This window comes from Leptodactylus fuscus, chromosome 8 (genome assembly GCF_031893055.1).
Source record: "Leptodactylus fuscus isolate aLepFus1 chromosome 8, aLepFus1.hap2, whole genome shotgun sequence".
Classification (NCBI taxonomy): Eukaryota; Metazoa; Chordata; class Amphibia; order Anura; family Leptodactylidae; genus Leptodactylus; species Leptodactylus fuscus.
The window spans coordinates 51,019,677-51,045,462 of record NC_134272.1 but is presented as its reverse complement, the minus strand read 5'-3'; the positions used below and the strand labels follow the sequence as shown (position 1 = coordinate 51,045,462).

The window sequence follows — 25,786 nt, the reverse complement described above, 5'->3', positions numbered from 1 at the left end:
ACGTGACCCAGGGTTCGGATTCACTTTTCTTTAGCTCGTTCTTGGGATCCTAATCCTGTTTGAAACGCAATAAAGTTTATTCAAAATAGAAAGATAGCTATGTGTAGTGAAGCTAAGAAAAAAAACAAACGCCCTTGGACACGCCCCTTTATTATTTCCAAATATCGGTCTGCGAACTGCAATGGCGGGGGGCGGGGCGTGACGTCACCGGGGCGTGCTGCGTAAATGAAGAAAGCAGTGACGGACGCTGTAGAGCGGAAGTGTGCGAGGAGGCGACACAAAGGAGGAGGATGTGAGTGGGGGCCGAGCGAGCCAGAGAGAACGAACAGGGGGCCAGGTAAGTCACTCTGCGGCGGGTCCTGGGGATTTATCTTCGTGCTGGGCAGGCTGCTGTGATGAGGGGGCGCGGGCGGTTATGGCGCCCCTCAGGTAACTACAGCACCTGTTGTGGGTTGTAGTACCTGAGTGTAGCCCTATCCTGTGGCGCCCATCTATTTGTTATTGCTTAGCTGTGTCCTGTGACCTTGCGCTTTGTCCATAGCTGTATTGCTGGGTGTAGCTCAGGCTGCAGGTAATCCCTGATGAGATAATAATGTGTCCATTGCACCCCATCATTATACCTGACTAGTCACCCTGATGGCTCCAAGTCCTAGCCTATGCTTGTGCTCAGACTGCATTGGAGTAATGTGTGTTGTTGTTACTTGGTAAAGGGGTCTCCACTGTTTGTAATCCCTTGGGACCTTTACAATGTCTATATACTGGCCTGGGATCCAGTGGGGAGTCTGTGTCCCTTGTCTTCCTAACCTTTGGCCTCCTTGTATTTCACAGCCAATCTGGGTCTGAGCTGTGATGTTGTTGCGTTCAAATGGCGCATCAGGACTCAGCCCCTGATTGGCTGACATGTTCATGTGCAGCAGATGGTAAACAAAGACCTGAGTGGCGGAGACCCTTTGTTGGATCACTGAATGAATATATGTATATTATGGGTTTTGTTTTTTTTTAACTTCTATATGGTTGGATGGCGGTCCCCACCCCACATGAAATAAGCGTTTTACTTGTAAAAAGGGCAAATACATTGTAAATTGCAACATAAATATATGGAGTGTTGGTGCAGTTTTAGCCTTTCTCAGCTTTGTCTGAATACCCCGTATGGTAAATGCATATTACTGTGTATTATGTGTATCTGGATTGCTATTAAACGCCTCTCCCTTATTCATTGGATTCAGTGAGCATAGACTGCAAGATAATCCGGAATGGGACCTGTCCTGTGTCTTCACCTGAGCTCATGGTGCCATACATGAGACAATAAGAATACAAGGCTGTGAATATTAGGCCATAGGAATAATTAGATCAGTGTGCTATCTGAGAAACAGGTTTAGCAAACAGACAATGTACATGGCTGTGTGTATGAGACATTATTCACATGCTAAACCAAATTCATCACACCTTCTAAGAATACAAACAAAACCAACAAAGGGAATGCTAGACCAATACTGAAATTCACTTGTTTCCCTTTGTTTGAATGGGTTGGTGGCAACAACAAAAAATGTAAAGTAACAAAATGCCCTATTGTTCCCCCAATTTAAGTAGTAGCCGTAGTTCTCACAGATCTTTCTGCATTGATGCCACACACAATTCCTGAGACTGTTGCAATCACTTGTTCAGATTGGTCATTGCTTTAACAGTGGATGGTCGGGTATGTCTTTCTTGTGTGTAGGAACAGAAGGGAATTGGTAAAGTGAAATTCGGTATTTTATTTATTTTGTAACCCATTCTTAGCTGCCATCACAAATCATCCCACTGAAGAGGTTGTGCTATAGAGGAGCAGATATCAGTAACTGATGCTATCTGTATATACTTGGGCATGCAGAGAGGCCTGCCAGTCACTGATAGAACTGTTTCTAAGCCCAGAATGAGCAGAGTATTGATCTGCTCAGTTTCTCCTGCTCTTTAATATACTGGGATCACTTATCATTCATGTAATGTTTTTTTGCATCCTTTTTGGCATGTACTCTGTCCTCTATTCCCCCCTCCCCATCATGCTATGCTATTGTGTGTATGACCCTTATTTAGTGTTAAAAGAAAATGCAATTGTATCATGTTTTTAGTGTAAAATTCACTTTTAATGGAAGTTGTGACTCCAATGTTGCATCCTGTTTTTAATGCTACCCTTGTACTATTGTGCAGTTGCCTCTTGAAAAAGGGGCATTTTATTAATACCGTGTAGAATATTTCTCCACAGAAACTATTCCTACTTTCTCAAAAAAAAAAAAAAAAAAAATTGAATGTCATGTAAAAGCCTTCAAAATTGTGTGCAAACCCCTGAGAAATCTTGTATAACAGTTGACTTTAATGTACCCTTAAAGTTAACCACGCTGCTCAAAATGAAGTGAAATTCAAGTTCCTTCTCAATTTTTGCTGCCTTATTTGTCCTCGGTCTAGGTTTTTTAGGCAGAAAATAATTACATTTTGGTCTAGAATTGTTTTCTCTGTGAAATGAGACTAAGGCCTGGTTCACATCTGCATTCGGGATTCTGTTCCCCTCTCTGCATGAAGTGCAATCGGTGCTTTTCTCTCTGCATTGTTCATGCGGAATTTGAGCAGAAACCACACGGGTCACATTATAGTCTATGGGGTCTGTGGGTTTCCTAAGATAAAAGCTTTTTTTATGCATGCAGACCCCTCCTCCCCCCTTCCCACAAAGGAAACCCAAACGCAGATGTGAATCAAGCCTAAATTGTCTGAAAAGTTGGTCAATTTAAAAAGCTGGCACGTGGATTTCAAGAGATGTTCTTTAAGGGAGTCTGTCAGCAGTAATTTGGTTATAAACATAATCCCAGTACTTTGTAGACATTCTACAGTCTCCGAATATGTCTCTGTTATTCAGCTTTGGAGCCCCCATATTCGTGTAAATCGACATTGCATTTATATGCAAATGAATGGAAAAGTGCTTTGGGGACATGTCTTGGCTTACCTCAACTCTAGATACCTTGGCAAAGCACTCTTTTGCCATGATTTTCATGTTAATATAATTGTGACTTGTGTTATTCAGCTTTGAGGCCCAATTTCCACATATTTGGAAACTATAGAATAATCAGTTTACTGCTGAAAGACTCCCTTTTATATGACTTGTACCAGCTTCAGTTGCCATCTCCTATTGATGGGATAACTTCTGAACCCCTAAGCAATAGGTGCATCTACTAGCACTGGACAGAACAACACTGGCATAGGAAATGTTAGTCTTGCCAAACCTCCTTCAGCTGAGATTTCTTGCTGCCTTCATTGCAGGAATTATTGACATGTCAGTGATATCTATTGTACTGAATCATAAAAGCTAAACTCCTGTATGGCATCCATAATATGTGAACATCCTCTACCTGTAATAAAAGCATCTGCACCTCACACAGCAGCAGAGCCTGTGTCTCGGGTCATAGTTTATTCATTCTTGGAGTGAATACTTGTTTCCCGTTCCAATATGGTGCTGCCTCCTTCGGTGCACTGTACCATAGCTGTAGCTGACTTTTTTACAGGTGAGCTGACAACTTTTTTTTTTTTTTTTGTATATTTTGGGGTACATTAGAGACTGTCACAAGGATGATGTCTTTAAGTGTAGTATTATTTCTATAGTAGTATGCAGAGTAAAGGCCCTTTTTCTATAATGCCAGTCTGCCCTAATGCTGCAAATGGCTAATGGTTGTCTTTCTGGATGGCCCCATTAAAATGCTTATGGGTTTGCGTCTAGTTTCACTTCTCAAAGTCCTGGTTAACTATCAGTTTTGCTTTCTCCTGCTGTCTGGAGTTCTTCCTTGTCCTTCCAGTCCATCTATCCTGTCTTGCAAGTTTTTACTATGCTACATAGACATCAAGTTAGAGGAGTGTTCATGTCTTGTCAGAGGAGGTGCAATTCATGGCTGATAGTTAGTCCCAGAGGTGTGACAGTAGATTGGGGACCCATTTGTGGCTGCAGTGGAATGCAGAGTATTAAAGAACTCTAAAATGAATGCACTGGAGTCTTCAGAAGACCCTGATCTCCTAAATGGGATGAACAGGCAAATCCTAAAATATGGATGAAGAAACCTACCACGTGGGTCCCATAAGTCAGCTTACCCATCAGGCTTTCTCTGCATATTTAGCCTTAGGAGAATTGCAAAAACATGTTCCAGACTAGATAGCTGTTGGTTTTCTTGTTGGTCTATAAGTTGTCTTGCACCCCTAATTCATATACAAAGATAGATCATCTGTTATTTTGCTTCTTTGGCTCGGTCGTTATACGCCTTCTCTATGGGAAAAAGTATATAAAGTTGGTTTATACATTGGATTTCAGTCTGCCTGACCATTGCGATCTTAAGCTGTACTCTGGAGTGGGAGGGGGTATCAGGAGACATAGCTGTATAGCCATATAAAGTGTATAGCCCAAACTGCTGCCAGACTTCTTTGGTGATGGCATATCTCTTTAAAAACCAAAGGTTTGAGTTTGTTACGGTCATCTTTGTTATCCTGACATCTGTGGTCGGGGAGAGTCCGGAGGGTCCCCATACACATTAGATGGTCAGCGTGTATTAATAGCCTAACTTTGTTTTGCAGTTTTAACTTTCTTAAAGATGTAAACAATAAAAACTTCCTTCCCTCTGCCAAGAGATTTCTACATTTTAAACCTTCTTTTTTATGTTAAAATGGCAAGTGTGTTTTCGTTGAATCTCCTTGGCAGGCACCTTCCCTACAGTCAGTCGAAGACTGTGACTGCGTTCCTGATAAATGGAGCAGATGGGTTCTTCTATACCCCCTTCCCCAAGTACAATCAGTTCTACAGGTTGACCAATGAACCAATGATGTACTTATAATGCCAGAGCGCTATTGCTATCGTCCAAAAAAAAAAAAAAAAACTTATTCCCCATGATCTTCAGCTGTGATTGACACCCCCCCCCCCCCTCCAGTCACAACTGAAGGGCTGGGTTGTATCATGGAAAGTCTATTTTTTTTTTTTGTTACCTCTACTGTTAGTGACAACAACATTTCGACACTGTGCAGAAAATACCTCGAACATGTAGTGTTGATGTCATGCAGCAATGGATCCCTGTGTGCTAGGCCAAAAAAAGTAGCATTCGTACGGAATTCTTGTCTCCATGGGTTTCCCTTGGTACTCATATGACTGGCTTCATCTGTTGTTGGTCCCAGTGCATGGGAGAGACAAATTAGATGGTGCCTGTTGAGGACAAAGGTTTGTGGCAGAGCAGAATATATTGGTGCTATATAAACATCTGTTTCTATGTTCTGTTTCAGATGGAAGAATAAAAGAAAGGTGGCCCTATAGGATGCTGAAGTGCTGTAAGTGGCTGTATGATGGAAGGAAATGAGAAGGTGAACCTGTGTAGCAAGTCTGTCGGATGGCTTCAGAGGCAAGATAAGGATGCTGAGCCCTGGATCTGGAAACTCTCAAATTGCTTCTCAGCTGTTGATCAGGCGTTACCTGCTGCTGGAGAGACACCGGTAAGCTAATGCCTCTGGCTTCTAGAAGGGTGAAAGGAACGTGTCCCCGGCTTTATTTTTATAACTTTAAAGAGGAACTTTTGTGTCCGTGAATGTTTTGCGTGTTCTATACTGCAGATATATGACCTGGTTGCAGAGATGATGGTGCAGTCAGTTTCGGTATGGATTTCACTGCACTCTCACTGTACTATTCTATAGTCTTCTACTGTTAGGTTTGTGGGGTTTTGGGGGGACTGTTCAGGACTCAGACATGGATAATTTCTTCTCTCATGAAGTGGCCTCATATCCATTGGTTACATGACAACGCGACATCTCGAGTGCATTAAAATTAATAAGTCTTAGCTGCAGCATGGCCATGTGGGGAACATGTATATCACTTCCTGTAAAAAAGGGAAACCAGAAAGCAGCCATGTTTTCGAAGCCTTGCATAACCCCTTACCTTATTATAATAATAATTTTTCCTTTTTTTGGGGGGGGGGGGACTTTATTGATGACCTAAAAAGTGTGATTTTGCTCTGCTAATTCTATTTTGTTATATTAGCCTCTCCTACAATGTGCTATTCCTGGTGGTGCCAGGGCTATTTCAGGCATTTTTGTCTGGGAAACTTTACAAGTCCAGAGGTATAAATAGAAGGCACTCTTATTATACATCAGCCGTTGTCTGCCTTGTTCTTTACTGAGGGGAGAAGTGGTGAAAGGACTTTGCAACTTTATTGAACCTCTTATACTAAAGCTGGCCATAAGCTAGAGAACACTGAACACTTGTTTGGCAGGTAGCCATCCCTTCCCACTAGCTTCTCCTTACATCTGCACTCTTGACTTGTCCAATGATGTATGTATTTTATTATGGAAAGGGGATTGACTTGCTGCCATCGGATTAGGCACTTATCTCTAATGAGATATCTCCTATGAAATGAAACATGTGTGACAAGTGTGCTATATAATCTCCTGCGGTCAGTATAAAATACTGTTGTGAATACCTTTGTGTTAACCAGTCAATTTTCTTCTTTTTTTACAGAAAGACCTCATGGCGAGCACTAAACCTACTGTAGAACTGAAAGATCTACCACCACCTCCCCCACCCCCACTCCAACCTCGCACTGCTAGCTTCCCACTTTCCAAAATCCAACCTCCTCCTTTACAGCCAATCCATCGTCATACTGGATCCAAAGTAAGATGTTGTGCACTTTGTTCTACCGGCACTTCTTGCACTTCTGAAATTCGTTTCAATGGGAGTGGTTTCATTCAACCTAAGCCTATTCTGGACAAAAATGTCGCTGGCACTATTACATGTCAGGTGGCCCCTGGCCTACCCTTACCTCCCGAAAGTCCCTTCAAAAAAGTGGCTGCATCAGGGCCGTGCAGTAGCCACATACCCAACTGCTCCAATGTGTGTATGGATAAACGTCTGTCTCCCTGCCACCTTCACCCTCCTCACTCAGTTCCCTACTGTACGAATGTGCATTTAAACCCATATCATGGTGATGTCCGCAAATTTCAACTTCCTGCCTTTGGGACTTCTCCGGGATACTATCCTTACACTGACTTCACAAATGGGCCTGCACTGCATCTAAAAGAACATCTTGCACAGTCTGAAATGTTATCACACTTTTGCACAAGTTCTCTCCATCTGAATTCTGCACCCTCTGTATTTCTCAAAGGCTCTTCCTTCTGTGAAGCCTGTTTGGAAAAGGTTAGTTCAAGTAAATTGTGTCTTTATTTTGTTTCTATTGCTGCCTCTAAAGTCCCATAGGGCTTATACAATTGCTTCTGATCCTGTACAGTGCATTATTCACTAATGATAACCTACTTGCTTTTTAGTAATATGTTAATATACTGTTTTAACAGGGCTATTAGGGTCATTTTTATTGACCAGTCATCATGATAGGTTCTCCATAAAAAGATCAGTGGGAAACGGGCACCCAGGACTCCCACTGATCAGCTCTTTGAAGGGACCATGGCACTTGTGCAAGCACCAGGACCTCTTGTTGACAATGCATGCCTTGTCTTTCATAGAGACTGTTCAAAGTGCTCTCTTCACACTAATTTCTACGGGATGAGGCTACAATTTTGACACTTTCACAAGTCCTGTGGCACTTCAAATAGCGGGCCTATCCTGATCTTATTGATGTATTCTAAGGCCTGGCTCACATCTGCATTCTGTCTTCCATTCGGAGAAGCTCCTTGGGGACTCCCCCCCCCCCCCCCCCCCCCCCCCCCTTCCGAATGGAATACCAGATGCATTAAAAAGTGGTTAGTCTTAGAAACCACACAAATCCCATAGACTCTAGACTCGAACCAGGCCTAAGTATTAGTCATCAATAAAATATTAACACGTTACTCAGGTTTTCTTACAGAGTGCTTGTATTGGTGTCCTATCTGTGACTGAATTTGCACCCATTCATGGAGACAGATTTATTGGTGTATTATTATTGATGACTTCTCCTTAGGATAGGTCCTCTAAAGCAGATCAGCAGAAGTCTGTCACCTCTGCTGATCAGATGTGTTCCAGAACTAGCACTGTACAGCCCAGTACACTCTGTAGTAGCAGAGACGTTATGGTCAGCTTAGTAGTATTGGCCTTTTAAAGTGACTGCGCCTGCAGGATATATGGACAGTGGTATGTCACTGCACAACACCTGCATTTAAAAAAAAATCTAAAAACTGTCAAATGTTGTGGTTGCAAAGCTGCACCTACATTAAATTGACAAGTACTGCTGATAACATGTGAAGTATGGCTCCTGTGTTACCAGAGCAACGTCCCAAAGTGCAAAAGGGCTTAGAGCTTCAAGGGATAGATTGAGGGTGGGTCTCTAATATTGGAAGATTAAGGGGTATACTTATAGGGGGTTCAGAGATGGCAATCCGCATCAAGCCCTTCAGCCTGGTGGCCTTAAACACCAGTGTTATAGATGCACACTGTAAATGCCCCATTAGAGTGATTTTGCATTGGGGCCCAGGAGCTTAAATTTATGCCTCTAGACAGGCTCCCTACAGGAGGGTGTTTGTTTTTGTGTTTTCTTTTTTTCCCCTTCTTTGGGAAGGGGGTTGCTTTCTTAAATGGTAATAAATGAGTTTTTTTTTTTTTTTTTTCTCCCCCTCTTGCTACATACAGCCCACAGGCAATTGTGTACCTGATGCAGATAAAATATGGCCTAATATTAAACCTCCGACTACCCAGACTGCTACTGTTCCTGTATGCAATGGTTGTGGAATCCAAGGAAATGTGAAGGAAACTGCAGTGCTGCTTGCTAATAACTTCTGTAAAGCATCCAGAAAATATGGTTAGTGAATCTGTCTGTTGTGATGAAGTTGAATTTTTGTCTTTAAACCTTTGATATAATTTTACAATTGCATTTGTAGGATCCCCAGACTTGTTGCTTGCTGGGCCGGTGCAGGAGAATCTGCCACCTATTGGTGTGTTCTGGGACATAGAAAACTGTTCAGTCCCCAGCGGTCGTTCTGCGGTCAGTGTAGTGAAGCGGCTTCGTGAGCGACTTTTCAAAGGTCACAGGGAAGCGGAGTTCATCTGTGTCTGTGATATCAGTAAAGAAAATAAAGAAGTTATTGAGGAACTTAATAATTGTCAGGTAATAACAGACTTCATATTTTTATATTATTTAACCTGAATTGTAATTTCAAGATGGCTCTGAGACCAAATCTCTCCTCTTCTTATGTGCTGGCCTTTGCTCCTTATACTATCAGTTGTTAGCAGACCATGACGTGGATCAGGGCTCTACAAGTAAAACTATCTTTCTTTCTATGTCCTTAACAGGTTACTGTCGCCCACATTAATGCCACAGCGAAGAATGCTGCAGATGACAAGCTCAGACAGAGTTTGAGGAGGTTTGCGGATACACACACGTCTCCAGCAACTGTGGTCTTGGTTTCCAGTAAGTGTAACATTGACCTGCCATTAGTACTGTATTAGGACCTGTTCACAGGGCAGAAAGGAAAGAAGAATTTAAGGCAGTCTTCTGTCTCAAACTCTTCTCTGCATTCTGACTGCAGTTTCCATTCCCTGATGAACCCTATAAGAATAGACTAATCAGTAGTGTCTTGCCCTGAGGGTTCTATAGCTGATCGACTTTATTTTCATTGAATACAATGGGAAGCAGGATCAGGATGGAACCTGATATTTGAGACTGAATGTGACAATTTGTACTAAATTCCCCTGTGAACATACCCTAGAGGTACCTTCTCATCTGTTTTTAATCTAAAATCATGGTTTAGCATCCTGCAGACACTTTCTCATCCGCGGAGTCTGCAAATGTCAGCTGGCCCTGTTATTTAATGGGTTCTAGATTTAGACTGATCTATCTTAATGTTTAGCAAAAACTACACGTGTGTACCTACTTTATTTCAGATTGTAACAGTTTTTTTGTAATCCTGATGACACTTATCTAGCTAACTTTTTTTTTTTTTTGTTTTGTTTTTTTTTCTTCCCCCACTTATTGTGAATAGCTGATGTTAACTTTGCTCTGGAAATAAGTGACCTGCGGCACCGTCATGGTTTCCATATCATAATCGTGCACAAGATCCAAGCCTCTGAAGCATTGCTTCACCATGCACATGAACTCATCCCCTTTGAAGAGTTTATCGCAGATCTTCCTCCCAGGCTTCCCTTAAGACCACAGGTATGATAAATGCATAGGACTCAGGATTTTAAAAAAATATATATTATGCTTTTCAACCCTTGAGTTCTCCTGTTCTGATGCTTAGTAAGTCCTCACTGGTCTCTACTTCCTAGTCCTGTCTCTACACAGGAAATGTCTGTGCAGTCAGTCACTGTCAGCAGTCACATGCCATACAAATAGGCATCTCTGGTGAGGCTAGTGATTGGCTGTAGAAGTCACATGGATACTTGGATATATGGAACAATTTCTCTCTAGGAACATCAATAAAGACCAGTGGGGTCTATTGTAAAATTCGTCGAGGAACAGCATGGGATTTAACCAATGAGTAACGTGTGTAATTCCTTCTTCTCTCTCTTTTTGGGTCTCCTCTAGAAGTAAAAGGAGAGACCTGCATACATGTGGCCTTCTCTCACCTACACTGCTCCCATGATGTGGGGATTGTACATTTTCAAACATTGGTCTATCCTTCCTGCTCTTGGTTTGTTGCATATTTTCACTTATTCTTTGTTTTTTTCCAGCAGTGCCATACTCTGTTATATGTATATAACTTGCCAACAAACAGAGATGCAAAAAGTATCAGTAACCGCCTCCGGCGCCTTTCTGATAACTGTGGAGGAAAAGTGATGACCATATCGGGTAACAACGCTATTCTCCGCTTTTTGAATCAAGAGACTGCAGAGCGTGCTCAGAAACGCATGGAGAACGAGGATGTGTTTGGCAATCGGATCACAGTTTCCTTTGAATCTCAACATAGAGATGTAACTGAAGTAAAGAATTCTAGCTGCAACAATGGGGACAAATCAAAGTCTCCCAAAAAAGTGAACAAAAATACCAAGCTGTGCCTCGCTGCTAAAGATCAAAATGACCCATCATCCAATACCAAAGGTTCTGTAAACAAGGCTCACGGCTCTAACAAACACTCAAGTGTGAAAAGTTTGCAGGTAAGCCTGTGCTTGTGACTTATCATGGTACCTAAGGCTCATTGCTTCTATTTTCAATGGACTTGGCTGTGACAGTACTCGGCTGTGGGTAGTGTTAGGCTAAGTCACATGTGAATACCGTGTGGCATAATATGGTCCGGGAAAAAAAAGCTTCCTAATTAGGAAGCGGATTTTGGACCTTGAAGCGGTTTTTGGAGCTTTTTTTTTTTTTTTTGGTTAAAAACCGCTTCAGAAAACACTAGGTGGTTTAAAAGTGAATGGGCTATAAAATACCACATTGCGTTTTTTGCCAAAAACTGTGACGTGATTCCCGCCTCCAATTCACTTCTGTTGACTTCCTGAGGCAGAATTCGCCTCAAGGTCATGTTGCTTCTTTTTTACGCTAGCGGTCTCCATCGACCACCATTGTGAGGGGGAAGATTATGACGTGGATTCCGCGCCATAATCCGCCCCCTCTGTGCCCGTGTAAACGAGCCCTTAGGGAGAGATTATTCCTGTTTTACATGTAACTAAAGCCCCCCCCCCCCCCCCCCCCCCCCCCCCCCCTACATTGGGTTAGCAGCAGTCCGGGTGACCCTCACCTGACCGCTCACATTTGATCACTTACACTTTGTACGGTAATTTGACTGAATTTTTCTCAATTCTCCCAGGAGCTGTGCCAAATGCAGTCCAAAGCATCTAACAGGACAAATGGAAACCCTCAAGAAAAAGAGAGGAAGAAAAATGGAGAGAAATTAAACCCTACGTGTCAAAATAGCAATTCTCTCTCCAGCCATGTGTCAGTGACCACAAATAGTGTTGGAACAGAAGAGCAAACAATTAAAACTATCCAAAGGTATGCCTTGTCTGCTAGAGCATTGTCCCTGGGGAATTTCCACGTGTAGGCCTCTCATTTTGGATCAGAATTGTGCTGAATATTTTACTTTCATGCTCTTGTGTTTTAAGGGGGTTTGCAACATTTTAAGAAACGTTTTGACTAAGAGCAGAATGTGATGGGATATAAAATAAGCTTTACTGCAGTGATGTCATTCTGGTAGTTGCCATTCATTCTGCAGTTTGACTTCTATTGTCATTTACATGCTTCGCACTATTTCACTTCAGTGGGTTCGCTGGAGATGGCTGAAGTACAGCACTCAGTCATCTCTCAGCAAGGACACGTTCCCATTAAGCCCTGATAAATTCACAACTGGTAAAATGCCCCTCCATTCTCAGGATTGATGGGGGGGGTATCAGTTGAGACCCTCACAGATTGGCTATTTATCCTCTATCCCAGGGGTAGGGAACGTACGGCTCTCCAGCTGTTGCAAAACTACAACTCCCAGCAGGCATACTTGCTCTGCTGTTCTTGGAACTCCCATGGAAGTGAATGGAGCATGCTGGGAGTTGTAGTTTCACAGCAGCTGGAGAGCCAAAGGTTCCCTACCCCTGTTCTATCCCATGAATGGGTGATTAATCTACTTTGTGGCATAACCCCTTTAGTTGTAACCGATTTGATGCCAGTGCATCAGATTGTTAAAGGTGACTTACTGCAAGTCGTTGTTAGTAACTGTTCCATTGTCTGTTCTCTTGCTTAACTTGACATTATGGCTTTGTCACCCTTGTCCTAAAAAGCAAGTTCTGATGTATTAATCTTTCTATTGTCTAGGCGGGAGGTCCCAATCACTCATGAATCTCCTGTGGAGAACCCAGTGAAGGAAGAACCTGCTTTTCAAATAAGCAATCCATCAGCTTTCAGCAAACTGGCAGGATCTAGGCAACTTAGTCCTTCTAGGTCTTCTCAGAGTGGATGGTCTTCAAGGTACAGGATTATTTCTTACATTATTTTTTTTATTTTTTTAAATTGCTGAGCTAGCGTTAGGCCATCAGTCTGGCAGGGGTCTAACGCTAACAGTCGGCTTGTTGCTGCATTGCCTAGCATATCGCTGTATTATTTTAGTGGCTTTGCTTGGTATTGCAGCTCTGTATGTTAAATGGGACTTGGCTGCGATAAGGCAATGACTCCAATGGTTACTAAATTAAAAATCCTGGGGAACCCTATATTGTGGATTGTAATGTAAGGAACGGCTACAATCTGTTTCATATTCGTTTTTTTGTTCTCTCAAGGAATCTGTCCCCCAGTGGTTCCAACTGTTCATCTCCTCTGCCGACTAACCAGACTGGTGCTACAGATCTATCCTCTGATCCATTTGCAAATGGTGCTGACATTCAGATTGGCAATCTGGATTATAGAAGGTCCAGGAAGGAGCTTCTGCAAACTTTGCGTGAAATATTTTCCAGACATGGGAAGGTAATTACCATTTTTTTATGCCAAAGTTGTATTTGTGTGTTTTGACTATTTGAAGTTATGGCTGTAATAATCTATGACAAAAATGTCACCATCGATATTAACGACGCTAATTTAACCACTGTATGGCTATACAAAATGGGTTATCTCTTTACTAGCATGTCCTTAGTGCAGTATTGCCGATTAACTGGTTTGTCATATGATCTGGACATGTCTTTCGTTAGCTTGCTTTTGGTCAGAAGTTGAGTTTCCTGTGTAAGTGTTACTTAATTCCACTACTACAATAGTCACTTGGAAGTCATAACTGTAGAGGCATGGGATCATTTTGTTAAACCCTTTTGAGGGAAGCCGGAAAACTTTTGCATCAAAGATTAATCTAGTGATGTTGTTTCTTAGTTTGACATCAAGTGGCAGCCGTATGGTCCCATATGGTTATCTTCTACTATTAGCATTACGTTGGTTGGTGACAATAGCTTCCAGATCTGACAATAGCAAGTGTGTTGCTTATTGACCTTTAAGTCATTCATGAGCCGCTGGTTTGTTTAATACCTAGTGATAAAACCTTGTAGAACTGCTCTGGATGTATATGTGTATTATAAAATATATATTTTCCCTTGCAGGTAAAGCATGTTGAGCTCAGTCCTCATACAGATTACCAGTTGAAGGCCACAGTACAGATGGAAAATCTCCAGGAAGCCATTTGTGCAGTCAACAATCTACATAGATACAAGATAGGAAGCAAGAGAATCCAGGTGTCCTTGGCCACAGGGGCAGCAAATAAATCCCTTTCGTTGTTAAGGTAATGTGCACAGTTTATATGAAATTCCTTTGCCTGCGATGTACGTCTTAAGTTATTTTAATATGTCCCCTCCGTGTATTAGAGTCCTTTTACACTACTTTTTGGTTCATGTGCTGTCAACTAGAAACAAACTTATTTGTTTTTGTCATTTGTTCCCAAAATGGATAATTACTGTGAAATCTATTAAATACGAGGTCTCATTTTGTCTGTGGTCCACTTCTAATAAGTCTCTACTTCTCTAAACAGCTTTGGAACGATATCTATCCTGCAAGATGCTCCTGCGTGCTGCTTGCCTTTGTTTAAGTTCACAGAAATCTATGAGAAAAAGTAAGTGTTTAAGATTTTCAATTTGAGGGGATGTATGGGAATATAAAAACATGGTGGCCGTCTCCTGTCTGTAGGCTGCTGGTAGATTGGCTACATTGCTTCATATAAAATATTCATCTGTGGACTTTAAGCTTAAGCTCCAGTTAGATTTGGTGGAATCTACCAACAATCTGATGTCTGTGGCGGTCATACACGTGATTAACAGCAGACGCTACTAAAATAAGCGGAATCTGCCAATGATCTGCAGTTAAAAATCTCGTTTCTGGCCAGCTTTTAGTACCCACTGCTCTTGTCTTTAGCAGACAATAAGGCTGTGTAGCCCTGGAGTAAGTGCATAACAAAGATTTTTAGCTTCTATTTTGCTACGTTTCCTAGTCCCAACTGCGTTCTGCCAGCACTGTAGGCTCTGCATCTTAAAACTCTGCAATCGTTTCTCTTGATTTGAATTTTTAGACCAGATCTATGTAGTATTTACAATTGTAATGTGGTATATTTTATTTTAGACTAGAAGTGATATTACACTTGTATGTATATTAGATTAAAGGTGATGTATGAGAGGAGTGGGGTTAGGGGAAAAAAATTAGTCCCCCCCCCCCTTTAGATTTCTTTTAAAGTTGGCTTCTCCATTCAGGAAACTGTATAAATTGCCATTTTTCTTTCTGACAACTTACTACTTCTATATAATTTTTTTTTCTCCCCTCTACTAGGTTTGGGCACAAGCTGGTTGTGTCAGATCTGTACAGACTAACAGATACGGTTACCATCCGTGACCAGGGAAATGGTAGATTGGTGTGTCTCTTACCAAGCTTTCAGGCAAGACAAAGTCCATTAGGATCTTCTCAGTCACATGATGGTTCCTCCACGACCTGTAGCCCTGTGATATTTGAAGAGCTGGAATATCACGATCCAGTCTGCAGATTGCACTGTACCAATAAGAAACTCTGGTAAGAAGCTAAGGCTATTGACCTGCCAAAAGCTGCAATGCACACTTATGGTGCACATTTTTGTATATGGACACGTTGGAAAGTGTTTGGTTTTATGCTGAAGTCGGATTGTCACTGACTTGTTTTATTGTTTATTTAGTAATCTATAAGATCTAGTTTGTGTGGGTGGATATTTTGTTCTAGACAGCCTGATGTGTGCCAGAATCTTTGCGGACATCTATAAAAGTCTACAAATCAATGGGCAAATTTGTAGATTCATTTTGTAGAAAACTGCAGGTATTTCTATTGTACTATAAGAAAGCAATCTGGCCTATGGGAAATAGAAGGTCCCTTTCATTAGCTATGTTGTAAAATTCAGATCCGATAAAATCAAAGTAAGTTATCTGGTTCTCCACTGTGCTATGTATCATGCTGAGGCATGTCCACTGAGGCTTCTGTACTCTTAATCCTATTACTGACCCCATGTTTCCCCTTTTCAGTAGCCTTTGTTTGCTGCCATTGTTAAAAAGGCATCCTAACTATTGCTGGAACATCATTATTTAAAGGGGTTTTCTGTTTAAGATTGCTGTCCTATCCCCATATTTGAAAACCTAATGACTTATATGATAAATGCTGCCTCCCTGAGATTTTTGGGGGTTTGTTTATCCAAATAATCTAGCTATTCTAAAGACAGAAGTCCTATCTTTGGAATGGCTAGATTTGGGGTATACTATCCAAGTGGGCGGATAGTGCAAAGCTCAATACAGAGATGACTCCTGTATCCAGGGCCGTAACTATAATGCGACTTCCTGACTGGAGGTTGAAGGTTTCTACACCAGCATAAAAAGGGATCCTATACTGTAGATCAGTAAGACTTTGGAAACTTGAAAGCTTTTCGTGGCCAATTTGCCAAAACCACTTTGTTTTTTCTGAAACTAGTTTGGCTAAGGCTTATTGCCCTGAATATGCTTGTTGGTGTGTGACAACATACATATTTGTTTCTGTTCTTTCAGCAGGCATGATTTTGATCCAGACTCTTACATAATTCCCTTCGTCATCCAGTCTTTGAAAATCTTTGCTCCTCAAGTCCATAGCCTCCTGCAGTCTCATGAGGGCACTGTTCCCCTATTAAGGTAAGCACATGCATGTTCAGCACAGAATACATCTATGGGAGAATAAAAGTAATGGATAGTGTTGCCTACATCTGATTTGCCAATAATCTCACGTATATATGTGTGTTCATTTTCTTGCAGCTTCCTTGATTGCTATGCTGCAGAGTTCAGTGCAATGCATATAGTAGAGGAAGGACAAGGAGGAGTCCCACTGGAGCACCTGATCACTTGCGTGCCAGGAGTTAATATTGCAACTGCACAGAATGGCATAAAAGTTGTAAGGTGGATACACAACAAACCGCCACCTCCAAATTCTGGTTAGTATATGGTTTCTATATATATTCATGTCTACAGTTTCATACTACAGTCAATGCCCCTCCCCTTCCCACTGGTGGGAATGCTTCAGTTCATCAAAGTGAACACAAGTGAAAAATGTTAAGGAGGAAAACCTGAGCTGTGTTCTCATAATTGTGATGTCTCGGAGCAAAACTAGATTTGAGCAGTTTTTAGGCCCCATCCTAATCTCTCTCCCTCACTGGTTTTGGATTTCTCAGTTTGTGGTCTAGATCTGTCGTCTTTGATATGCAGTTATTTCGTATTTAGATGTTTAGCCTTTAGAGATAAAATGCGTTGGGTTTTTACAACTTGTTTTTTTTTGTTTTGTTTTTTTTTAGATCCCTGGATGTTGCGGTCCAAAAGTCCTGTTGGTAATCCTCAGCTGATACAGTTCAGCCGTGAAGTCATTGATCTACTAAAAAATCAACCAAATTGCATAATGCCAGTCACTAAATTTATCCCAACATATCATCATCATTTTGCAAAGCAGTGCCGAGTGTCTGACTATGGCTACTCTAAACTGATGGAACTTCTAGAGGCTGTGCCACATGTTCTACAGGTATTTGGCAGTATTGTTTATTTTTACGTTTGGGGTGCTGCTGTGTAAATCTAGCATTTCAGCTAAATATGCCATTGTTTTTGTAAGGCCCGCATATGGCAAATACTGGTCCACTTCTTTACTGGTAACGTGTTAGGCTGAGTTCACATCTGCGCCCCGGCTTCCGCTTTCTGTCGACAGAAGACGAAAACCTGGCAGACTGTATCCGGCCACGAGTGCCTGTGACTGTTTTGTGCTCTCCGCAGCAAAACCGTGTTGTGTGTGTTTTTTTTTTTTTTTTCTCGAGGCAGATTCAGCGTCAAAATCGGCGCCAAAAAACTCTGTATGCACCGACACTTAAGGTTTTTCTTACTGAAACCTGTTCATTCACCAGATCCTGTGTTTCTATAGTACATTTTAAATCTAATAAGTATTCATGCTTTATTAAATTTTTTTTATTTTTTTTTTTAGATCCTTGGTATGGGCTCGAAATGCTTCTTGACCCTAACTCACAGGGCACAGGTGAAGCGGTTTACTCAAGATCTTTTAAAGCTCCTGAAGTCCCAGGCTAGTAAACAGGTCATTGTAAGAGAGTTCTTACAAGCTTATCATTGGTAAGTAGAAATGGATCGAGCTTTGTGCAGGTGATGTGTTTTCATTCATGATATCTTGAATCTGGCATATATTTGTTTGTTTTTTTTTGTTTTTTTTTTGCTAATTTTATTTATTTTTTTAACAGGTGCTTTTCAAGAGATTGGGAAGTAACAGAATATGGAGTGTGCGAGTTGGTTGACATAGTATCAGAGATACCTGATACCACAATATGTGTTACTCAGCAAGAAAATGAGATTGTGATCTCAATTCCTAAACGAGGTATGATAAAGCATTCATTGTGGGGTGTAATAACTTAATCCACTCTTGCAATCCAGGGCTTAAAGGGGTTGTCCAGGCTAAAATTTTATTTATTAATTTGGCTGGGGAAGGAGATTAAAAATCAGCAATGTCGCAGCCTGTGAGAAATATCACAGCAAGAATACTTAGTTTTTTTGGGGGGGTCCAACCTCCCCAGCCTAATTAGAAAACTATATTTAGCCTTGACAACCTCTTTAAGATCAAATGTTTGTGGCGTTTGTTGATGGAGTGCATCCAAGATGCCTTTAGGACCTCAACACTTGGGGAAAATCACACAACTACGTTTTGGTGGTATGCTATAAATGTTAGATGTAAATATCACGTTTTATGGTCGGATGTGAAAATCCATTAGTGATATCTTAGAAATGTCATCCTTCTACTTAAAAGCAACCATTTTATCCTGCTTCATGTTTTAGCCAATAATTTTAAGTGAGGAAGGATCTCTGCCATTTACTTACTTGAAAGGGGCACTGCTTAAGGTGCTGATGTGACACTACTGGGGATTTCTATTACCCAAAAGTGTGTGTTTGATCTTTCGCTTATTTGTAAGTAAAAATCTTCTTTGTTTTAGACCGTACCCCAGAAGAGATTGAAAGGACGAAGCAGTTTTCAAAGGAAGTGGTAGACTTGTTGCGTCACCAACCTAATTTCAGAATGCCATTTAATAAGTTTATTCCGTCCTATCACCACCATTTTGGCAGACAATGTAAACTTACCTATTACGGGTTTACCAAACTGATTGACCTCTTTGAAGCCATACCAGATGTCCTACTGGTGAGTTAATGTGTTACTTACACTGTATATCACTTTAAGGGAAACTGTCAGCAAGAATGCTCTGCTCTCTCTCCTGAGGGCAGCATCAAATAGTGAGGCAGATTTCTGTTGTGCTAGTGTGCAGTACATAGATCTTGCATAGTGCTGTCAACAAGATGCCCAATGATAGTTATAATATGCACTTTGCATTGCTGGACATCATGCTGACCACACTTTGCAAAGTTTAATATGCAAATTCTCTAAAACTAGTTTTACACAAGTGACAAGTCACTGAAATCAGTCCCCACTTTATGCTGCCAACAGGAGACAGGAAATCTGTGCTGATAGGTGTTTTATTTATTTGTAAATTCTTTATTTAGGTTTGTATAGGGATCACTATTATGTTATACCCCATCATGTATGGCTAAAGAAATTCTGGAGTGCATGCACGGTTTCATAGTGGACCTTGTAAGATTAGTTATGCCATAAATATTTGATGGCTTCAGCTTTCATATTCCACAAATACAAATCCTAAGATCCTTACATAAGTCAGGGGTCTTATTGGTTGCATACAGTCTTATGCCCATGCTCCCCACCTATGAGTCTGAAATCTCTGCATTGCTCACTCTTGTAGGTTTTAGAATGTGGTGAGGAAAAAATTTTGACCCTGACAGAAATGGAGCGTATTAAAGCTTTAGCCTCTCAGCTTGTAAAACTTCTACGCTCTCAGAAAGACTCCTCCTTATTGCTGCCTGACTTGCTTACTGAATATAGCAAGACGTTTGGCTACAGCCTGAGGCTCCACGACTATGATGTCAGCTCTGTACCAGCATTGATGCAGAAACTATGCCATGTTGTTAAGGTAACCAAACCTTTAAAATGTCATGCAACATCCATTCTGCATTCATCTCTATAGACACCTGGAGCATGGAACAATCACAGTGGTGCTATATATAACTTCATAGACTGGTCACTGGTAGCACAGGGTGTTGAGTGGTTACAGGCTACTTCGTGAATGTGTGGAAATATAATTTCTTTGCATTCATATCTAGAATGGATTTTTTTTTTTCCCTTCTCAGATTATAGACACTGCCTCTGGGAAGCAGATCCAGCTGATCAATAGAAAGTCATTGCGTTCATTAACTGCGCAGCTCCTGATTCTACTCATGTCATGGGATGAGCTGTGTCCACTCACTGTTAACCAGTTGCAGCAGCTATATGAAAGTATCCATGGCGTTCCACTTAATCCATGTGAATATGGATTTGTGTCTATGACTGAACTATTAAAAAGCCTTCCCTACTTGGTTGAGGTATGTTGTGCTTTTGGTTTTGTTTGATCTATGTTCACACTCTATGTATTTTTCAGCCAGAAGTTATTGGAATAATTAAACATTTCCGTTACTTGCTGTGATGGAGGTGCATGTTTGTGACATACTCTGAATTGGCAGACTTCTTACGGGTGGGAGCTCAAAATTCCCTCCACCACAACTTATTTGTGAAATCTGTGTGTATGGATGTGCACCATTTGTAAGTTGTCTGTTCTCCTTACAGGTACATACAGATGAAATAAATGAAGACTGCCTGCAGCTCACATCCCTTTATCTGTTTGCAAAAAATGTCCGCTCGTTGCTGCACACTTACCACTACCAGCAGATCTTCCTACATGAATTCCCAACTGCATATAGCAAGTATGTTGGGGAAGTGCTGCAACCCAAGCAATATGGCTACAACAGCCTGGAAGAGCTACTGGGAGCAATTCCACAGGTGAGTGCTGTGTTTAGGAGAGTATAAGATGATCCACGGGACAAGTACTGGACTCCAGCTCTTAGTTATTGAATCCAGGTGTTTCATTCAGTCCCATTGCTACAGGTGTATGAAAGCCATCCCCTAGCCATGCAGCCATTTGTGAAAGAATAGGTATTCATAAAGACCTCGCTGAATGCCAGCATGCTACTGTTATAGGATGTCCCCACTGGTTGGAGTAAAGCAAAATGCGGCGGCTTGGCCAATTGGTGTATTGTCCTACAGCAGACAGGTCACCACAGGGAAGCTCCTGCCTCAGCCAGTTGTCTTCCAGGCAGGCACAGGACAGTATGTAGTAATTTTATGGTCTTCTCCTTTTAGGTGGTTTGGATTAAGGGTCATGGACATAAGAGAATTGTCGTCCTGAAGAATGACATGAAGGGTAAGTGAGCTTATAAGTCTTTACCAGTGATTTTTATTATTAGAGACGTCTTCAAGACTAACCGAACGTTGCAAATGTTCTTCCAGTTTGTCATCAGACAGAAAAAGAACTCCTGTGTCTGTCTCCGCCTGTCGATCTCTTGTGTGGCCCTGTTCCTTCATGCCTGCCATCTCCTCAATTGCATCCTGATCCAGTTGTCCAGGGTTCTGGAGACCTCATACAATTTGAAGAACATTTCTCTGGTAAGACCACAAATCTAGGCGAATACAAATCTATTACACTTATTAAATTCTTTGACCAGTGTAAACCAGACTGAAGTTCTGTTCACCAATAGGTTAAATAACTTTATTTTAGAAAGTTAAAGTGAACCTGTCATATGATAGGAAAAAAGAGGAGCTCTGTGATATAGGATTATATGATAGAAATAGAAGAGCTGAGAGAGGTTTGAGAATTAGAGCTGAATTGTTGTGTGAAAAAAAAAAAACAAAAAAAAAAACCCTGACTGCGTTAGCTGAATTGGTATATGTTTGTGTAAAAGTAAGTTGTCAATCTGCTTGTTTGGACCAGAATAGTAATGGCCTTACCAATCCTCTGTTGTTCCCTCGCAAACACTTGCCAGATCCTAGTTTTTACACAATGTTGATTTATTTTAATGCAGATTTACTTTTCTCAGCTTTTAAGTCACCTAGTCCTCCTATTTTGTAGTTCTGTCTCTTAAAGTATTTTGGAACTTGCTCATGCCCAGTTCAGCCAATGGCATATAATTTTTGTGTGTGTATAGTCTTGGAAGATTTTAATGGGTTTTTGTTATTTTCTTTTTTCTCGCCTCCTAGGCTTGGTGAATGATGAATTCCTAAACCCACCATCCAATGGCCAGATGTTGAGCGACAATGCACCTTCTAATTGTGTAGAACTGACTGCCGAGCTCCCTGTTCCTGACATAACAGAGTTCAAGCTTTCAAAGGAGATCCAGGAAAGCCCAGTCAAGAAACAGAGTAGAAACCGAGTCAGACTGGCTGCAAATTTCTCGTTTGCACCTGTAACAAAATTGTAACATTTTATTTCTTCCTGTATGCACTAGGACACACAGGGTTCCCGCTCCTCTGTTACCTTTTAGCAAGCAGTGAGCCCTCGGTACTCTTGGTAAAAATACCTTTATATTCTGCTTTTATTTTTGAACATTTGATGGTATGATTTTTTGAGACCTATCTTGTATAGGTTTCATTATATGAATGGTGAAAAATGTTCTGCAAAGAACACGTTGATTCACTTTTCTTTCATCAAGGCCTCATCATGAATATAATCCCACATCTTGGTGTGACTAGTAGACTGTTTACATCCATTTTTTTTCAAGCAGTATTATTCTTAAGGCATGGTCGATCAGATACAGTTTTAACCCTCTACTACTTCAAGGCTCCACCCCGTATATAATTTGTGAAGACAACCTTTATACATTGGTGTACCCTTTTTCCATTTCTAATGCACTCTTGAGAACAAAACACATGTGGGTGCAGGGTTGACCATATTCATGCAGTAACCTTTGGTTTTTTTTTTTTTTAACAATGTTCTCTTGACTGACTTCAATGGCTGTTTCAGGTGACTTGTGAGGATTGCAGATATCTTTAAATTTCAGAAGTAGTTATACATTGTAAAAGTCGAAACTTTTTTTTTTCACTGAAGAACTCCCATGTCCAGCCACATAACCAAGCTTGCCTTTATTTTTTTGGGTGACATCCGCAGATGAGTTTCAAAAAAGTCAGATGTGCTTTGTTTTGTAATGACTGGGGGGGAGGACCTAACTTTGACCATGTCTTGGGAAGGATATAAGGTTTTGCACAGATAGGTTTCTGATTTGGTTACACATAACTATGCATCAAATGCATAAATCATGGATGAAGGAGCACAGTCCACTTCAGTAGATGTTGCCAATTCCACTGAAGCAGAAGGTTTACCGACAAGTGGAAATGTCAAGGTTATCTCTCTCAACCTTGACTTGGCGTCAGATTCTTTTAAGACTTGGCAGATGAGGGGGCAGAGATGGTTTGATGGAATGGCATATTTGTCTTTTTTAACGATCTGTAGATGTTTTTATTCTAATCAATTGGGTTTTGGAAACCTTTTGTGACTTTAGAACTTTCTGGATGGTTTTTTGAGAGGGGGCACACTTTCAGTAAAGCCGGTGGACTTTGTTTGACTGCATAGTGTCAGAAGGCCTCAGGCTCCTTCTAGGCTAACCTGGCTTTTACAATGGGTTGTATTTGCCAGGTGAGAGATGGTTCCTTGTAGAACCTTCTACTAAAGGTTCTACCATCGTTTTGGGTTGGGTTCTTTGCAATATGCTTGAAAGTGAAGGAAGGATCCATAGCCATCTAAATTTAAGGTACTTTTACGTAATGGCTATTAAGTTGTTTTACCTTCTAGATCTTGCACAAGAATCTTTTAATTGTGGTCACTTCCAGCTGAAAGTTGTAGCTACTGTGTAGGTATAGGCATTGTGTGTATGTGTATATAAATTTTGTTTGTCCCTTCTGCACTTCTACGCTTGAGTCCTTGCCAAAGGCACTTCCTCTAGTAATGGTGGCGGGTTCAGAAATGAAGTCCAGAACAAGGTTGTCTTTCTTTTTTTAAAGGCTGCTTTTAAATGAAGTTCAGGTTGTAAAACCATTCAGTGTAACCTTATGGCATGAATTATGATTTTTCATAAGGTGGACAGAAAACAATGTTTTCAAGCGTTGAGTTCTCGGTTATCGTTTCATAGCGCGTAACTACAAGTCACCTGAAACGCTCACTGCTGGATTACATTGTATACCTACGGATCATGAAGCTCCTCACAGCATAGAGGTGGTTATACTTTTGATAACTGCTATGGATTTTAGTTCCCTCCAAGAATTCTTTACATGCGACCTTCTCCTTAGGAAGAAATAAATTGACTTCAGTATGGATGGTAACGTTCATCCTGCTACAATGGACAATGTCAAGTACTTAATTTTTTTTAAACTATGAAAGAATTCATTATGAGGCAAAATTATTACTTTATTGGACAGAATAAAAGTTTCATTTGTAACTGTAGTAAAGGGTAACCACTTTGTGGAGGTCTTTGAAGCTGTCTGGGCTTAAAAAAAATTATGCACTGTTTTTTTTTGTTTTTTTTTTCTCCAATTTTAAGTCTCAATATGTTTTTGTGTTTTGGGACCAAATTCTTGTGTGTCAATAAAATATTTGCAAGCATTCTTGTGTATTTTCTTGTTTAGGTACAGACCCCCACAGTTCTGACACTGACCTAGCTTTAGCACAGCTGGACAATAATTTTGGCCCACAAAACCCCTTTAGGCAGGGGCCCCACGGACCGGAAACACCGCGATTTGCCTGCAGAAGAGATGCTGCGGGAAAAATTGCAGCGTTGTACAGTGCAGGCAATGCGAATCCCATCCCCACTTTGTGGAAAAGATCGCAGCGTGGACACGCCGTTGCAGCTTTGCAAATTGCAGCATGTCCATTATATCTACGGAAACACCAGTGGCTTTCCCGTAGATATAATGTTAAGAGAAAATCCACAGAGGAAATCTCTGAACTTTCTCTTAAATGCGCTGCGCAAGGAACCGCAATGCGTTCACGCAGCGGTTCTTCACGCAGCGCTTTAGTGCTGCAGATACAGCCCGTGGGACCATAGCCTTAGGGTGCATTCACACTGAGTAAACGCTAGCTTATTTTGTAGAGTAAAATTACACTTGTAAATTTTGCTATCCCATTGACTTCAATGACATTTTACAGGCGTATTTTTTACAGGCGTATTTTTTACAGGCGTATTTTTTACAGGCGTATTTTTTACACTTGTAAAAAAATATCATTGAAGTCAATGGGATAGCTAAATTTACAAGTGTAATTTTACTCTACAAAATAAGCTAGCGTTTACTCAGTGTGAATGCACCCTTAGGCTGTGTCTTTATGTAGCATTTTGGCCATGGTGGATATTGCGTTTTATCCCAAGTTGCAGCATTGCCACTGAACTATTTTTAGCAATGTGTGGACAGAATTAGCCACAATCCCATCCACTTTGCAGTTAATGTGTTAAAAAAAAAAAAAAAAAAAAAAAAAAAAAGTACAATTCCTATGAATTTTCTAGGTCTCAGCTTGCTGTCATTCATTCTGCTTACTTCTAGTGGAGGTGCACAGCCTGGAATCTGAGTGAGAAACACAGGCGCTGCTACATACAAGTAATAGATTTCTAGCAGTTTTTAAATAAGACTGGTGGATATTGCAGCAAAAAAAATACTGTTTTTTTTTTTTGTTTTTTTTTTACATTAACTGCAAAGTGGATGGGATTGTGGCTAATTCTGTCCACACAATGCCAAAAATAGTTCAGTGGCAATGCTGCAACTTGGGATAAAACTCTTTGTCTTTTTGCAAATCACAGCTTGACAATTATACCTGTAGCAGTTTTCTGCGGGGAAAACCACAATGCATTTCTGCTAAGGGTTTTTTTTGTTTTTTTTTTGCTGCAGATCACTATGTGGTGCTTTGGCCTTAATTGTAGAATTTTGGTGCAGAATGT

At 40.9% G+C, this 25,786-nt stretch overlaps 1 protein-coding gene across 4 annotated transcripts; it reads left to right on the top strand.

Moving 5' to 3' along the window:
- The first annotated feature begins 214 nt into the window (after positions 1-214).
- On the top strand, positions 215-24,456 carry MARF1 (meiosis regulator and mRNA stability factor 1). 4 transcript variants are annotated; one of them, XM_075285588.1, is made up of 26 exons: positions 215-337; positions 5,281-5,487; positions 6,506-7,180; positions 8,603-8,771; positions 8,851-9,077; positions 9,263-9,380; positions 9,952-10,124; positions 10,646-11,065; positions 11,716-11,900; positions 12,711-12,863; positions 13,169-13,352; positions 13,970-14,148; positions 14,395-14,475; positions 15,183-15,419; positions 16,412-16,531; positions 16,652-16,827; positions 17,185-17,405; positions 17,856-17,998; positions 18,124-18,257; positions 18,868-19,070; positions 19,684-19,911; positions 20,129-20,359; positions 20,601-20,813; positions 21,174-21,234; positions 21,321-21,476; positions 22,068-24,456. In XM_075285588.1, exons 2-26 carry the CDS (start codon positions 5,338-5,340, stop codon positions 22,286-22,288), a joined length of 5,058 nt encoding a protein of 1,685 aa, XP_075141689.1. In that variant the 5' UTR covers positions 215-337; positions 5,281-5,337; the 3' UTR covers positions 22,289-24,456. The 4 variants fall into 4 exon arrangements, with proteins under 4 accessions (XP_075141689.1, XP_075141688.1, XP_075141687.1 ...); XM_075285587.1 differs by having other exon boundaries at positions 10,643-11,065; positions 16,415-16,531; XM_075285586.1 differs by having other exon boundaries at positions 10,643-11,065.
- Positions 24,457-25,786: the final 1,330 nt, after the last annotated feature.

What these genes read in the sequence shown, in the direction of transcription:
- MARF1 (XM_075285586.1), top strand. Translation starts at nt 5,338, where the DNA reads ATGATGGAAGGAAATGAGAAGGTGAACCTGTGTAGCAAGTCTGTCGGA. An exon ending in TACTGGGAGCAATTCCACAG is followed by an intron (nt 20,814 to 21,173) that starts GTGAGTGCTGTG and finishes TTCTCCTTTTAG; the next exon opens with GTGGTTTGGATTAAGGGTCA. An exon ending in CCTGAAGAATGACATGAAGG is followed by an intron (nt 21,235 to 21,320) that starts GTAAGTGAGCTT and finishes ATGTTCTTCCAG; the next exon opens with TTTGTCATCAGACAGAAAAA.